At 29.0% G+C, this 17,224-nt stretch overlaps 1 protein-coding gene across 5 annotated transcripts; it reads left to right on the forward strand.

Moving 5' to 3' along the window:
- Positions 1-2,330: 2,330 nt before the first annotated feature.
- On the forward strand, positions 2,331-16,814 carry LOC111618335 (synergin gamma-like). 5 transcript variants are annotated; one of them, XM_023359837.1, is made up of 13 exons: positions 2,331-2,418; positions 9,807-9,981; positions 10,062-10,164; positions 10,323-10,525; positions 10,601-10,768; positions 10,836-11,030; positions 13,466-13,704; positions 14,024-14,318; positions 14,392-15,360; positions 15,429-15,532; positions 15,605-15,758; positions 15,857-16,005; positions 16,071-16,814. In XM_023359837.1, exons 3-13 carry the CDS (start codon positions 10,139-10,141, stop codon positions 16,308-16,310), a joined length of 2,742 nt encoding a protein of 913 aa, XP_023215605.1. In that variant the 5' UTR covers positions 2,331-2,418; positions 9,807-9,981; positions 10,062-10,138; the 3' UTR covers positions 16,311-16,814. The 5 variants fall into 5 exon arrangements, with proteins under 5 accessions (XP_023215605.1, XP_023215601.1, XP_023215603.1 ...); XM_023359833.1 differs by having other exon boundaries at positions 2,337-2,418; positions 10,082-10,164; XM_023359835.1 differs by having other exon boundaries at positions 2,337-2,418; positions 10,082-10,164; positions 10,601-10,756.
- Positions 16,815-17,224: the final 410 nt, after the last annotated feature.

Consider the following 17,224-nt stretch of genomic DNA (forward strand, 5'->3'; position numbering starts at 1 on the left):
GCCATTTTTTTATTTTTTAATATTTAATTTCATATTTATTTACTTATTTATTCATCGCCTATTTCGTGAATTTTCCCTTTAGTCTAAGTTATGAATCTAAAAACAACAGTACAAACTGAGTGTTTGTAATATCTCATCGAGAGCCTTGAGTTTCGATGTATGGGCTAAAATCGTGCATTACACTCACTGGTTGAGTTTCAGTTGTGTGTGTGAGTTGGGTCCTCCGAGCAGTAGGCTTATGTCTTACTTGTTAGTTGTCTCCACCATCTAGCCACTTCATTTTGTCCTTACAGCAGGCTTTCTAAAATGAACATATGAGTTCAGTTGTGTGTTCAGTGGTTTCGTCAATGAGTGAAATCTCGAAACAAAGAGTAAACTTACTTTACTAAGTTGATTTGTGTTTCGAAACACTCAAATGAACACAAATAAATTAATTTGCGCAACACTAGAGAACAGTGACATCATGTCATTATCGCATGGGACAATTGCAATAATGATAATAAGGTTTCTGTGATGTTTAGATGAAACGCTAATTAGGCTTACAGTGGAACATGGCAATTCATAAACTTAAAAAAGTTAACTTTTAGCCATTCGAATCCTTACAAACATATGATATTAATTGCAAATATGATTTTACCGTTTCATTATTAAAAGTGCAAGACCATATTAAAAAGTATGTGCAATTCAACCTTAATTTTCGTTTCTACAACTCTTCGCCCTGTGAGTATATAGATCTTTATTTCATTGTGAACTTGGTTTGGCGTCAATGGGCACGGCCGAAGTCGAAAGACGGGACCCGATATATCCAGGATAAACTACCCGTAGAAAATTTCTGTGATTGCTTGCTTGGATTCACTGCCGGGTCCTCAGAGCAGTAGGCTTATGTCTTACTTGTTAGTTGTCTCCACCATCTAGCCACTTCATTTTGTCCTTACAGCAGGCTTTCTAAAATGAAATTCAATATTTCTAGTGGAAAAATTCGATAGATTTCAATGATTTTTGACAGATTTATAATGTCACAGCTTTTTAAATAACTACTTCTCACGATATACTTTATTTTATTAAATATACTTAAAATTATTTCACTGTACAACTGTATAATTGAAAATGCTTCACTTTACTTCGTTTAAAATTTTTAAAATGTTTACAGAAGTATTTATCGATGTAATAATGCAAATTAACTTAAGAGCAATGGCGTCACTCATTTGTCGGAAACATACCGTATATATCTTTTATAATCTGCGCAAAAGCATACATGTATGTTATATACAATCGGCGCTCCTCGATTAAATTAAAAATTACTTTTGATAATCAATAACATCTATTAACTTTGAAAACTCTATTATCAATAACACCTGTTGTGTGTGTTTTTTTTACTCTTTTCGCCCTGTGGACACTAAGAGGCCTCTGATAGCTGGCCCATTATGGGTTCGACCAGGCCCACAATGGGACAACTGGGTGGTGAGGGACGGGGCCCGACATATCCGAACGGACCACTCCCCCGAAAAATTCCTGGGGATTCCTTGATCCGTCAGGATTCGATCCCGGATCCCCGGAGTGGTAGGCTGTCACCTTCACCGCTCGGCCATCAGGGCCGTCTACACCTGTTGTGTTATAAATTAACAACTCGGATGAACGATATTTCGATTCACGGAATATTTGTTTTGAGAATATATTTGTGAATTAAATCTTTTATTTACAATGGCATTAGATACAATGCAAAGGCATAAAAGCTCCACCCCAACGCTTTGGGCTATCCAGGCAGATAACCCAAGGAATTTTTCAGTCTGACCGGATATGTCGGACCCCGTATTTCAGCATTCACCCACCTCATTGTGGGCATTTTTTTAAACTTTTTCCGCCCTGTGGGCATAAGAGGGCCTCTTCTTGCAAGCCCATTATGGATTCGGCCAGGTCCACAATGAGCGGCCGGGTGTTGAGAGACGGGACCCGACATATCCGGACGGACCATCCCCGAAATATTCCTGGAGATTATTCGATTCCGGCTCCCCAGATCGGTAGGCTGCCACCTTGACCGCTCGGCCATCCTGCCGTCTGATTGTGGATCTTCAAAAAGTGCCGATAGGGAGGAGAGTCAAAAATAAAAATAAAGTAAACTATGTAGACTGTATAATTAAACAATTATTAATTTTCCTCGGAATAATTTCTTTTTTAATTTTAATTTTCGTTTTTCAAACGAATAAAAAAGTCTCATAAAAACATCGCAATTTTCATTAATGTAAAAATTTTTATTTAATAACAAAATAGAACAGATATCAATTATATTTTATTTTATCCATCAATTATCAATAAATAATTACTTTTAAAACATTGTATTTACATTTTATTTTCATTTCGTTCGTTCATGAATATTCGTAAGAGAAACAAAATGGCGTTTCGGGAACAGAACTCAGGAAGGTTAGTCGCTAGTTAGAGCTTTCAAAATCCTTGAAATATCTGGAAATTTGTTAATTACGTGCAAATTTTAGAATACTTTTTTAGTGGGAATAAAACTTTAACACAAGAATTTCATTATTTAAACAATTTTAAATAAAATCCGGTTATAATAGAAACAAATATCTTGAGTTTCGATGATGTAATAGGCAGAGGTTACTTTTAGCTCCCTTGCACATAGACTCACCTATATACAAATTATCTAAAGGTAACTTCTACCCTACAAACAAGATGGTAAATGTTACACGTCAATATGTGATATGTAATATTTACTTAAAGCTGTAATGACAGCTTATAACACTTTTGCTGCTTTAATATGCTTTTCTTTCTATAAATCCTATAAATTTATTAAATTAAATATTCAGAATTTTGGATAATTAATAAATTTTTATATTTGATTAAAACTTTAACAAGGTTTATTTTTTATGTTTTTTTAATTTTGTTACCAAACATGGTTTAAATGTAATAAAATATTTTGAATAACAATAATATTAATTATTGAAAATATTTTTAGTTTGATGTTTTCCTTAATAACAACCTGAGCATATAAAATCAGCCGTGTGGAAATATCTTATATTATTAATAGTAATCGTCCGTCGAAATTATTTTAAAAAACTTTTATTCTTTTTGAATTTTACTTTCTAAGGCCTCTGTAACTGATATTTATTTTTCTATTGGATTTTTGTATTATGAGTTGCCTTTATTATTATTAGATATGAAGATAAAATAAAGAAAAGTTTGATATTAGTTTGTAGAAATAAATATTGCCAATCTTTGTAATTCATATTTTAATATTAAAATTACATCAATTTTTAGTGACTTTTTAAAATAGTATTAATTAATCTATAGGTGTTTCCAATTACTAAGTTCTTTGCTTACTCTGCTGGTGATAAATTTCGTTTGTTAATTGGATGACTTTGCTTAATTGAATGGCCATCTATAGTCAATAGTTATGAGCAATGACATTAAGCATTTTTGTGTGACTAATTTTGTGAAAATAAGGATAAATAAAGTATATTAAATACTGTGTACAACTATATACAGGGTGATCGGAAAATGTCTGGCCAAAATTTAAAGGGGGTTAGAGGGGACGAATATAAAAGGATTTGCAGTACAATGCTTGTCCAGAAATGCCACATGAAAGTCCTGGAGAGTAAAGAAAGTGGAAAGGTAAAAGGAAAGAGAGAAAAACAAATGTAACAAGCCCTTTATTAATAAGCCCCAACCTTTGCGCAGCTCTCCCATTTCCATTTGCAGCTTCATACATCAGATGGATATCTGCTAGTTCAGTATTCGTAAAGTGCTGCATGCTGTATGAAATCACAGTGGGAAATAACAGCTTTTTGCATTGCCGGCTTGTTTTGACTGCCCTACACAGTGCCCTCTACCACTTTCATGCATCATTTCCGGATAAGCATTGTATTGCGAATCCTTTTATATTCGTTCCCTCTAACCCCCTTTAAATTTTGGCCAGACATTTTCCGATCATCCTGTATAACATCTCGCTTATTCAGTTACATCATAGTAACTGGAATTGCCCACATACTGTATAGACTTTGTATGTACTACAAAGTCTATACAGTATGTGTTGTCTTTGCATAGCAATCAAATCTGGTCTTCTTCATTTCATGCAAAACAGCAGTGATTGAATTTTGTGTTTGAAAGGTTGTAAGCAAAGGGGAAAACAATCAATTTGGTAAAAAATTGGGAAGTCTTACAAACACTCAAAATGTATTTGAGAATAAGACCAGAAGAACTTTCATTATGAGTAAAGAAATTTAAGAACCTGAAGTTATAGGTTATTCATCATAGCCATTAACAGCCCAGATAATCTAGTAACAACAAACTTCTGGAACTTTCAGATCAAATTCCAAATTAAAAGAAATATTGAAAAGTTAATGCTTTTCATTTGGTACAGAAGTTCCAGTTGTCATGTGGGAATGAATCAAGGAAAACCAGAAAGGTTTTCATGCATGGAATGCATGCTATTTCATACATTTGTAATACATTTCCCAAATTATTACTTTATGATGATTATGTTTAAAAATGTATGTGCGCACACACACACACACACACACTTATTTATTTATTAATAAAATGCCAAAATATTTCGTATTTGTTTAATATAGGCTTCTCATATATTTTTCTTACAATGAGTAGTGTCTTTTGTTCTTTTATTGACAGTTTTTTTTTTACATCATTGACAGTGAAATATATTTTTGGTCCCTTTGACATCTTCTCAATCAATATTTTATATTGTTAGTTGTTATACACTTGTGTTTCTTTTCTGACATAATAAATCCTTTGAAAGTTATGGTAGAATCCATAAATACATACATCCTAGTTTAAAATTGGCAATTAAAAAGGTTCTATTATCATTAAAAAAAAAAAGTGGAAATAATAATTTGGTTTAGAAATTTGAAATAGATATTTATAAATTATATACATCGCAATTTTCATTAATGTAAAAATTTTTATTTAATAACAAAATAGAACAGATATCAATTATATTTTATTTTATCCATCAATTATCAATAAATAATTACTTTTAAAACATTGTATTTACATTTTATTTTCATNAAAAATGAAAATGAAATTGTTTCTAACAAATAGAATAAATGTATTTGTGTTATTTATTATTTTTTCTTTATAAATACAAAAAATATCTGAAATTATATTATACTTATTATTTTTGTTTTCATTACTTTATATTAAAAATTTTAAATATAACATGTTTTATAAATAGTCATTTAATAAATTGTTTTCTTTAAAGTAATGATATGGCATTTAAATACAGGTATGTTAATGATGGACTGTATACATAGTGCATATCTCATAAGATTATAATGCAGCTGAAAATTTTGTATCCATCTGTATCTTTTATATATGCTTAGTTATATAAATTCTTATCATTGTAATACAGTTTTTAAGTAAAGCCTGCATGAGTAGTAGGGTAAATGATATAGGTTTGTTTAAGTACACTCTATGATGTTTGTTTAAGAACAAAGTTGCTTAATGACCAGGGCTGTGAAGTCGCGTAAAAATCTACCGACTCCGACTCCAACTTTTCCTTACCAATCCGACTCCGACTCCGACTAAAACACCAAAACTCCACGACTCCGACTCCGACTCCACAGCCCTGTTAATGACATATTTCTCAGAATGTATTCTTGCATTTTTGTATACATTTTTGTATACATATACATTTTTGTATACAACAATGCATATTTGTATACAAATATATTTTAAAATAAATTCAGGAAATGTATTTATATAATTTAAAGTTTTCTCATTCTTTACAAACATTTAAATAAATAAATTTTAAAAATTATTCACATAAATCATTTCATAAAATTATTTTTTTCTAAGAAAATAATACAGAAATAAAAATTTTTCTTTACAATTCAATATTGTAATAGTATGATTAAATGTAAAAACATAAATCAAAATGCAATATTCAAATAGTCAAAGATGTAAAGATCTAAACAATCCAGCTTTATATCTTTAAGTAATTAAATATCAAATAAACTACAAATTTCTCTTGATACAGTATAACCCTGATTATCTTGAATAATGTGGACCGATGCTACTTCATATAATCGAAAATACAAATAAAACAGATAACCTAGACCATTTCAGATGAAAAATTATGAATATAAAACATTTATATGATATATCACTTTTAAAACTTTTTTTATGGTTTATTGAATTTAATCATATATAAAAACAACAATTTTTACATCATTATTATATAGCTAATATGTACAATACAATACAGTCGACCCCCCTATAAGATATAGATACGTTCCAATTTATTAGGAATCCGATTTCTTACAAGTCGTTCCAATCACAGCCCGACACGTGTCAAATTTACGGACTATGGCTGATTGAAAGGTTTTCTTCCATAAAATTAATCGATTCTACACTAATCCGACTCAACATTTCCAAAATACGTATATTTTTTCGTAGTTTTATAGGAATCGTAATTATAGGGACCGTAATTATAGGGGGGTCAACTGTAGTTTTAAGAATAAAAATCTGTATTATTGTTATTACATTTTAATATGAATTGGTTTGTCTCATATTGAAATTAAATGAAAAAAAGGTAACAGGAACAAATCACTTTGTAATATGTTATTGTTTTAAACTTTTTTTTTATGGATTACAGTATTAGAGAAGTAATGTATTCACTTATAAGTTTGCTTTGAATAATGTGCAGTTAATCAGGGCTTGAATAATTTGGGTTCTAATGTACTGTCATCTAATGTACTGGGTAGCATCAATTCCTTAAAAGATAATGTAATATTTTAAATATACAATATTGAGTATTTTATATTATATATACCCAGTGTGGCCAAGCTCCTTGATAGTCCGAGCCATTTTTCAAAATTTGGAATTTTTTGCGAGCTGCAATTAAATACGTATTAAAAAGGTATGCAAAAAATTCCAGATTACAAATTATATTCATAGCAAGAGTGATACAAATTGTTTTTCCTCCAGAGAACAATGTCAACTGTCCATTGCAATGACAGTTTACAAATTCAAAATCAGTCTGGAGTCGGTCGATAACGGACGATTACGCCACTGTTTATGTTCGTTCGTTCACGCAGTTTTCGATGAGTCATATCATTCTTAACTTGGACGGAAATGAAATTTGTTACAACGTTGCACTTAGTCTTTTATATTTGTTGTTAGTAATTTAAAAAACATTTTGAAACACATACGGAACGATAATAATTTTTTAAAATATAATAACACAAAAATGAAAACGGAACTCGGGTACATTTATCGAGAGCCACAAATAATCCTTCAAAGAGCCGCATGTGGCTCACGAGCCGCAGGTTGGCCACCCCTGATATATACTATTTAATGTCATCAATGTTTTGAAGTAAATATACATAATGTTCACAATTTTCTATAATTTGATAGCTGTCTATTCGTTCTTATGTATATTCAGAAATCCAGTAGACTACCTTACAGCTTCAAGATCAGGAACATTATTTATTGAAATATAGATTACATATGCATTTCGGGCCTTTTTGTTTCTAGGCCCCTCTTCAGTGCTATATTACAATAAATTGAGAAACTGTTAGTAACACAATGGAGAGAAATTTCGAAATTGGATAGGTTAATTTCATTGAAAATGCATTGTGGACGACCTCATGGTCGTGGCCTCCGAAGTTTGAATGATCGCGCCCAAAAGCAGCAATACCAAAAAAGATTGGAGAATGAAAACGAGACTCGCCTTGAGTGTCAAAGTGATTCCGCTTAGTAGTGAGTCTCCAAGACATAGTCTTGTCCTAAACACGGCCTTGTCGTTTTACTTGTTTCAAAAATAAACCTTACTATACACCCTACCATACACACAAGCCTATTCACTACTATGAAGAATTTTTTACTATGGCACCTTCTATTAGGTTATACCTTTGGGTATCAATTTGCATACCATTCGAAATGTTTATCAGATTTTTCCCCGAATATTTCATGATTTCAATATGTTCTTTAAACCTATGTTTATAAGTATTTTTTTCCGAATGGAGAATTTTTATATTATTTCTGTTAATCTGACAATTACTATCTTTTATATGATTAAACCATGGGGAATTATTATATTTCAACCTTATAGCAGCCTCATGTTCCTTAATTCTTAGCTCTAACATTTGGCCTGTTTCACTGATATAGTCTTTAGGAGTTTGACAATCACAATTAACCTTATATACTACACCTATTTTTTTAAGTTTGTTCATAATATTATTATAATTTTTTCTTTTTCCATGAGATTATAAACATTATGTGAAATCTTGTTGGTCAAAGATGGGGCAAAACAATATTGTCCTTTTTAAGGATTTTATTATATTTATTAAAAATACTTTTAACATATGGAAAAGCCTTATAATTTTTATCTCTTTTGTATTTTGTGTTGAATCTATTTTTGTAATATTGTTTATGCCAACTTATCAAATTTCTCACAGGATAATCATTAAAGATAAACTTAGAATCTAATTCTTTTAATTTTATTTCACGTTCAGTATTATTAGATGTTTTTGTGTATATATTTTTTAAGGCCATAATATATGTATTATTTTTTTATAGTATCTGGGATATATGAATGATAATTAATAGTTTTATTTACTTTACATGGTTTTTTATGTTTTAAAAGAAAAGTTTTTTATTTCATTTATTATCGTAATAACTAAATAATTTATTTGACTTTGTTTTTCTTTTTCTGTATCAAATTTTATATCATCGTTAATATTATTTATTACATTTAAGATAATTTTTTCATCAGTTACACCATTATTATACATTAATAAATAATCGTCTACATAACGCATCACAATCTTTACCCCTGAAATATTATTTATTTTTTCATCAATACTCATCATTACCAATTCCGTTAATTCTGGCCCCATCTTTGACCCCATACTAATACCATCAATTTGTCTGTAATATTCAGTATACACTTCAAAATAATTTCTTGTATAAGCAAAATTTATAAGTTTTATTAATGATTTATCCACGTTCATATCTTTAAGGCTAGTTTCTATCAATTTCCACTAAATGTTTGGATACATATTCTTAACATCAAGTGCATGTGTAATCTGATATTTCAATAAATAATGTTCTTGATCTTGAAGTTGTATGATAGGAATTTTTCTGGATTAAAGAGACCTATACATAAGATACATAATGTTTTTTTTTTTTAAATGAAGACAGTGTCTGCCCAAAAGGGACCACCATTTATTTTCTTCATGTTTCAGACCAGACAATACACTTTTTTGGTGACTGACCTTTCTTTTTAGGCTACTTGTTGCCAAAAGCTAAAAAGTGCTTTTAAAAACACAAAAATATAGCCAATTAAAATTGCAAGTATTTCTATAAAAGGATTTATTTTTGTGTTTTTAAAAGGACTTTTTAGCTTTTGGCGACAAGTAGCCTAAAAAGAAAGGTCAGTCACCAAGAAAGTGTATTGTCTGGAACACAAAGAAAATAAATGGTGGTCCCTTTTGGGCAGACTTTGTCTTCACTTTTAAAAAATAATATAATCTCCATCAGACAAAAATTTATAGATGTACATAATGTTATTAAAATATTAAGATGCTAATGTTTAGTTAGTACTGAATATATAGTGTGTTGAAGTTTAAAATATTTTTTATAAGTTATTTTATTAATTTATATTTCAAAATTATTTTCTTTAATTGAAAACTTTTTCTTAATATAATTTCATATTAAATATTATAAATAAAATGATATAAAATTAAAGATTTTTTTAAAGCTTCTAAATAAGTTTTTGTTTGTTTAATCAATGTGATATGTAAAACTATAATGTTTTTTGATTGAAAAAATTTTAGTAGACTATTTCCTGGAACCAATGAGGCATTACCAGTTCAAACACCAATTCTGGGGCAACAGCAGATGATGTATAATCCTCAACTTCCACAACAAATGTATAACATGCATCCTGGATATTCTCTGCAGCAAACAAGATTTTATTCTCAAACTCCATCCTTTCAACCTCCTCTTTTAGTAAGTCATTTAATAATTGTACTAAATTAATTTACTTGATGATTGATAAAATTAAAAAGTATTATCTTTGTTGTTACAAGATGTCTGCTAATTTATTCAGGGAACTTTTAGACCAGTGGTACCCATAGCTGGGCAGGTGGCATCGGATAGAGGTACTATGGCAACCAACATACAATCAGTTGGGTGAGTGGATTGATTTCCAATATAGCTGTAATATATAGAAATTTATGGAGTAAGACTAAAAAATTTTTATTGCAAGTCTTGAAAATGGATTTAAATTGCAAAAATCTTGGAAAAATAAATTGTAAGAATGGTCTATATATTATATATATATATTTTAGCATTGTAGCCCCAGATAGTGGGAAATATTTAGAAGAACAAAAGAAGTTAGAACGAGAAAGAAATTTTCAGTTACAACAACAACGACTGAAACAGTTTAATGTAGCAAATCGAAGATCAAATTTAAATTCTACTCAATATTTAGAAAATTTATTTGGAACTAAAACTGAGAAACAACACTCTTCTAGTTCACTGCATACAACAGGTAGGCAGATGGTCTTTAAATTTAATCAGTACACAAATAATATTATTATTATTATTAATTAATCTTTTTAATTAGTGGCAACAAAAGTTGATCAAGAAAATTATAAAAGTCTTCCACAAAAATGTGTATCTAATCAGGAATTAGTTTCTCCAGTATTTAAAGAAGGAAAGCAAAAAGAAAATCAATCACTTCCTGAAACAGCTTTTAAACAGTCTGTTAAAAATACTAAAGGTAATGTTAAAGGTATGTATTCAGTTTATATTGTTTTTAAAATATTCAAAAATTTATAAATTAATAAAGACAATTTTAGCTTTAGACAATATGATGAGTAAATGTGTCAATCTTAATGGTCCTCACAAAGCTAATACTTTTCAAAAACCTTCTGTAAAAGATATTCAACCTACTTTGCAACATACTGCAAGTTTTTCTGCTAGTGAAAAAGCTTGTGATTGGAACAGAGTTCAGATAAATGAATTACAAGATATGTTTACACTTCCAAAACCAAGTAAGATTGCTGAAGTTATATTATTATTACTGTATAATTTTATATTACTTAAATATATGCCTGAATGTAGAATTGTTATTTAATATAGAGGATGTGAGAAAATGAATACTAATGTTCAATAAAATAAAATTACTATTTAAACATGGATCATAAATTCTAATAACATTTTAAAGATTAAAATTATTTATTTAATGTTTTCTGGATTTATAAATTACTTTGAGACAACACAAGTATATATAACTATAAAGATAAAATTTTTTGATAGCAATCTGACTATTTGTTACATCAGTACTATCATTTCTTTTTGTGGATATTTATAAATCAACTTTGAAACATTTGAAAAATCTAATTAAAATAAAGGAAATACTTTATAAACAAAATAATTGAATTATTTTTCCTTTGTTTTATTTTTCATTATTAGATAATAAAAAATTAATTATAAAAAGTAGAAAATATTCAGTGTTTTTTTTCTTAATAAACTAATGTTTTATTTTCTTTTAAATTAATTAAAACAGTTTAAAACACTTGTCTGATGTATCAGGAACATTTCCTCACTGTTAGTGATCCTAGCAGATGGATGGTTGTCAGAAAAGATTTCACTGTACATATAGTGCATTACATTTTGTTGCAAGGTGCACTGCTGTCATACCTTGTTTGCATGACAGTTATGTGACAGGATTGCACTTTGCTGATTTATATATTGATGTAAGTTTTCACTTCCCACATTTCATGGTATTGATTTTATACAGATTTTATGTTTGTTGCTTTAATTTTGGACACAACTGTATATAAAATGCATCGTGGAACCAAGGAAATATGATATTTGAATTCTGTGTAGTAGCATTATTGTTTAATAAATCTAATCTAATTCTTAATCTAATAAATGCAGATTACAAAGATTTTAATGACAGATATTCATTACGAATATGATTGTTAAATAACTATGTACCTGAAAAAAGGCTGTTTAGTGAAGAAATGTATACCTGTTTTTTAAACTATACAGGTGAGTCAAAAGTCACATAACATCCTTATAAAATCTAACTGAATTGGACGGGAAATTTTGGCATGATAGAAACATGTTATACTTATAGAAAACCATTTTGTATGTGTCATTCAGACAGTTGCCAATTGAATTTACCTCAACATGTTTAAATGGGAATGGGGTCAAGCAATACATTAAACAAGGCTCAAATTTCAAGAGAAATGCAATGGAATATTTGTTTTCTACCTCTTTAATCTGTGAAAAGTTATAAATAAATGAATTTAACCAATTTCTCTTTTTCTAGGGGTGACAGAACAATGCTAGGATGTGTCTAATGTGTGAGGAACTTTAATCTAGGTCATCCTGATTTCTGGGGAGAACAATTGATATCATTGAATCATGACATTACAAATGATTTTAATCAATGACATCTCCATCTGTCATATGTGGCAGTTACACAATTACTGTTACAAGAGACTGAATCAGTCAAAAAATAAACCATGATTTAGGTGTCATGTGAATTTCTGTCTTCAGACATCACAATGATCTGGATTCATTCCTCGTGCATGGAAAAGAAGAAATTGATTATATTAACTTCTTTATAACTTATCCTAGATTAAAGAGGTGAGAACAAATACACCATTGTATTTCTCAAAATTCTAGCTCCATTTCATATATTGCTTGACTCTCTCTCCATTTAAACATTTTGAGGTGAATTCAAGATGTTGGCTGCCCAATTAATATAACGTAAAGACAGCTGCCCTTAGGAATAACATGTTTTTATCATGCCAGTATCCTCTGGCCAACTCAGTTTGATTTTATAAAGATATTAAATCAACTTTTGAGTCACACAGATATTTGAGAGGAATTTGAAAATTTTTTGTTTTACCTGTCAGAATGGAATTCACAAATCAAGTACTCAATTACAGTACTTTTATGAACACAAATTTTTTTACAAAAATATTAAATTATTGACAGTTAAAATGTAATTTAAAATGCTGTACTGAAATACATTCAAGTGTCATTCTATTGTTCTGAGGGACTTGAGTTTGAGTGTAAGTTAAATTCTCAGAAATTTTTTTGTAGTGATTTGAATAAATATGTTGGGTCCCACTCCTTGTTACCAAATTGTTCCATTGTATATTTGGCTGAATCTATGATTGATGGACACAAAAAAGGCTATCTTAATGTCTGCAAAGTGGAAAAATATATATATCATAAATGATGATTACAAAATTATTTTATTGGTTGGCAGTTATTAATAAAATACATGTTTGAAATTTTTTGTCAAATTAAATTATAAATTTATTGATACAGGACATTTTTATCAATGTACACAAAAATTAAATTTATGGTTAAAAATTGAATTGAATATATTTTAATTTCTTATGATTTTTAATAGAATTTATTTCTGTTTCTTCATTATAACAATTCTTAACAAATAATATTTTAGGGTTTCCAAAATGGTGCTGTAAAGAATTTGTTCCACCAATATATCATCAGATTGAGCAAGAATGTACAAATCAAGGAAATCATGCTATCGACACTACTCTGCTTTATCCAATTTTGACTTCTTCGGGATTACAAAGAGAGATTCTTGGGCAAATTTGGGAATTGTGCAATCAAACTAATCCGGGACAATTAACGAGTGAAGAATTGTATGCTATTTTATCTCTAATTGGTCTTGCTCAGGTAAATTTAAAATAGATTTAGTAAAAAGTTTCAAAAATTTTGTGAGCATAGTCATTAAAAGCAGAATTCTACACACTGCACATATTTATAATTATTAGTGATGAATATGTTTATAAGAGGAATAAACAAAAAATTCTTTACTTGTTTTTAGAATTACTTTTTAGTATTTAAAAAATAAAAATACAAAAAATTCATTTCTTTCAAAATATATTTATTAATTGACATTTAACAAAATTATCATTTTAATGCATTTTATATTTTTATAGTTTTAAATGTAATAATGTAATAATAATTAAATAAAAATTTCAAATTTAATTAGATGGGACATGCAATAACATCAACAGATATTCTTCATTCCATACCTCAGCCTGTTATTCCAGTATTACAATATTTTGTATTACCAGTTACATCAATGAATACTTTGTCAGAGGAACAAAATAATTTGAATGAGCCAGTATTGGAAACTCAAGTACCCACTAATGATTCTATAGCTGCAAACAATCAGACATGCAATGTATTGAAATCTTTGACTGAAGATTCTTCTCAGTCAAATTTTAACTCTGCTGAGAAAATTACAGATCAAAAAATTGAACAAGTGACAGAAAAAGAATCAGGTAAACATTTTTTTTTAGTATTCAATCATTTTATTTTATTAAAAGATATTTAAAATTATATTTATTTATCAAGATTCAGTTTCTGATGATGCTCATGATTTTGGAGATTTTAAATCTGCCACAGTTTTTACAGAAGAAACCACGAAAGTGCCATCAATTCAGACTATAGATAATACAGTAGATGATTTTGATGATTTTAAACAAGCTCCTGTAATATCTTCAAAAAAAATGTCCTTTGTTGCCAATTTTCCAACATCTCAGGAGACAAAAACAAAGCAAGCTGAATCTGACCTGATGTCACCTGATGAAGATAAATATAGTATATTTCGTGCTCTGCAGGAAAATACACAATTAGATACTTCAAGTTGGGGTTTTGATAAAAATAAAAAAACTGAGATATTTGCAAAAAGTAAAGAAAAGTCATCTAATAACAAAGAACAATCTTCTGAAAAGGTATCAAATGCAACTGTAAATGTAGATGATGATTTTGGTGATTTTTTAAGTGCTGATGCAACTAATGTAGAGCCCATTAAAGATGAATTTCCAGGATTTGAATCATATGATGCAACAAATTCTGATGATTTTGGCAATTTTGCTTCATTTCAAACCGATACTATACCTGTAGTGACTGTTAGTGATAAAAATGGGGATATTACCACTTTTCCTAATCCCAGTCAAATTATGACATCAGAGATAGTTTTAAATATCCAGAGTAAAGACAGCATTTCTTTAGCAGAAAGTCAATCAGTATCAAGTTTAGAATTTGGCACTTTTGATGGAATTGCCTCTGGATGTCACAGTAGAGAATCACAGTCATCTCTCAGCCGTCACGGCTCTATTCCAAGTTTGAATTTCAAAGCATCTGGCATTGAGAGTTCTCTCAGCAGGCAAGGTTCTGTTCGTAGTCTTGACTTAAAAGGATCTTCTTTGGATAATACAGATGAATTTGGTGAAATGCAAAGCTTTGCCACTTCTAGAAAAATTTCTTCTCATTCTCATTCTCCATCACCCTCTTTTGATCTAGCAAAAAATACTGAAGAAGGTTAGTTAATTAAATCATAATATTTTCACTAAAAATTTCATTTTTCTAGTAATGTTTTAAATATATAGAATTGCCCAGTCAACCTGTTGTAGTTGAAAATAGTGTTGTCCAGTCAACTATACCTTTTACCATCACTGATCGTTACAGTTTCATCCGACTCAATGGATCAGCAGTAAGTTAAAAATTACTAAATGAGAATTTAAAATACTACTTACTTTTCTTGATAATTTTTTTTATTATTTAGAATGTAGAAGATCTTCATGTTTCCGAATGGATGAAATGTCTAGAGAGTTGTCATAATTTAATACATAATGCTACTGACATTTTCAATCAAATGAATAGTAGTACTGTTTGTAATAAAGTAATTGGAACTGAAGAAGGTTCAAATTATGTTAAAAGTAAATATTTAAAGTTGTTATTTTTTATAATTTTTTCACTTTAAAAAATTTATTAACTAATAACTTGATAAAATTCATTTATTATTATTATTATTTAGATTTGGTTGAAGTTTACAAAGTTGTCAACAGGATAGCTACTTCGGCAAAATCTTCGGGGAAACAAACAGATAGACTTCGGCAACTATTACAGGATATTGAACATTCCTGGAATAGCATAACTGTCTTTATTTCATCATCATCTATATTGGTAAATCACTTAACTAACTCTTATTTATTTTAATATTAAATAATCATATTTTTTTTTTTTTTTAGCCAGAAGAGAAGTTGTTGGATTTTTCATCATGTATATTACAGAGTGAACCAGAAAACCTACAGAAAGCTTGTGGGATTTGTCTTCTAAATGTAGATGCCAAAAATACTTTGCACGAGGTGGATAAAGATTGCCATAAACTGACTTATGGAGGAAGACAGTATCATGCTACCTGTGCCAATTTTTGGGTGAACTGTGTTGATCCTCTCTTACCATCTCTTCCCTTTCCACATTTGTTATAATTATGATTTCCCACCGACACACTTATTTAAATCATTTTGAAATTCTGTTAATATGTATATTTACACTTGTTACTGTATATTTATATTATTAGAGTTAAGGCAAAAATAGCAGAACTGCTATAGTTAAATTTATCTGGAGAAATTTTATTTTAAAAGCTCACATTTATTCATCATTCTTTGAGAGTTGTCAGCTTCACAATGTTATCAATGTTGTTTGTAAAAAATTCTCATTTATTTATAATATCAAAACAATCAATCAAATTTTAAAGGGCATGCAGGGTACAAAACGTTTTTCCTATATCAAGATTTAAACCAAAAGAAATTGATGTAAATTAAAGAAGAAATTTATTCAAATGTATTATTATACAGAAAATTCTGTCAGCCATTTGGTCGTTCTAAAAGTTTCAAGATTTTTATAACTCATTAGACATGTTAACTATAGAAATGTATATCTAATTTTAGATATGACTGTAGATTATTTAATAAAATGTATGTTGATATAAATTACTGATTATTTTTGTTTGGAATTAATTAGCAAAAATTATTACAAACCATCATAATTTATGGTGGTGTGTAATATCTATTAATTTATACCATTAATATAACTCAGCATACAGCTGTCTCAAGTACATAAATGAGTACAGTTGCAATCTTATTGTATGCCACGTAATTGTGCTTGAGTGCCTTAAAATTGCTACCTCAGTATCCTATAAAAGGCTTGCAGAGAATCATTCTATATATGCTCTGTACACAAAATTTTAAAATAGAAATTAACAGATTCTTTCTTACAAATTTAAATAAAATATTCAATGAATCTTTGAATGAATTATCTTAAAATATTCAATGAATTTTAATGTAAAATTATAATTTTATTCTTTTTACCATGGGTACTAATGGGTCTTTTTTTTTTTTTT

This window comes from Centruroides sculpturatus, unplaced genomic scaffold (assembly GCF_000671375.1).
Source record: "Centruroides sculpturatus isolate CEXI.00-Female unplaced genomic scaffold, Cexi_2.0 scaffold92, whole genome shotgun sequence".
Taxonomy (NCBI): Eukaryota; Metazoa; Arthropoda; class Arachnida; order Scorpiones; family Buthidae; genus Centruroides; species Centruroides sculpturatus.

Bases quoted from the DNA above. Each gene is read 5' to 3' on its own strand.
- LOC111618335 (XM_023359833.1), top strand. From the start codon at position 2,366: ATGAATATTCGTAAGAGAAACAAAATGGCGTTTCGGGAACAGAACTCA. The intron at 14,319-14,391 runs GTAAACATTTTT...TTATTTATCAAG, and splicing joins AGTGACAGAAAAAGAATCAG to ATTCAGTTTCTGATGATGCT. The intron at 15,759-15,856 runs GTAAATATTTAA...ATTATTATTTAG, and splicing joins AGGTTCAAATTATGTTAAAA to ATTTGGTTGAAGTTTACAAA.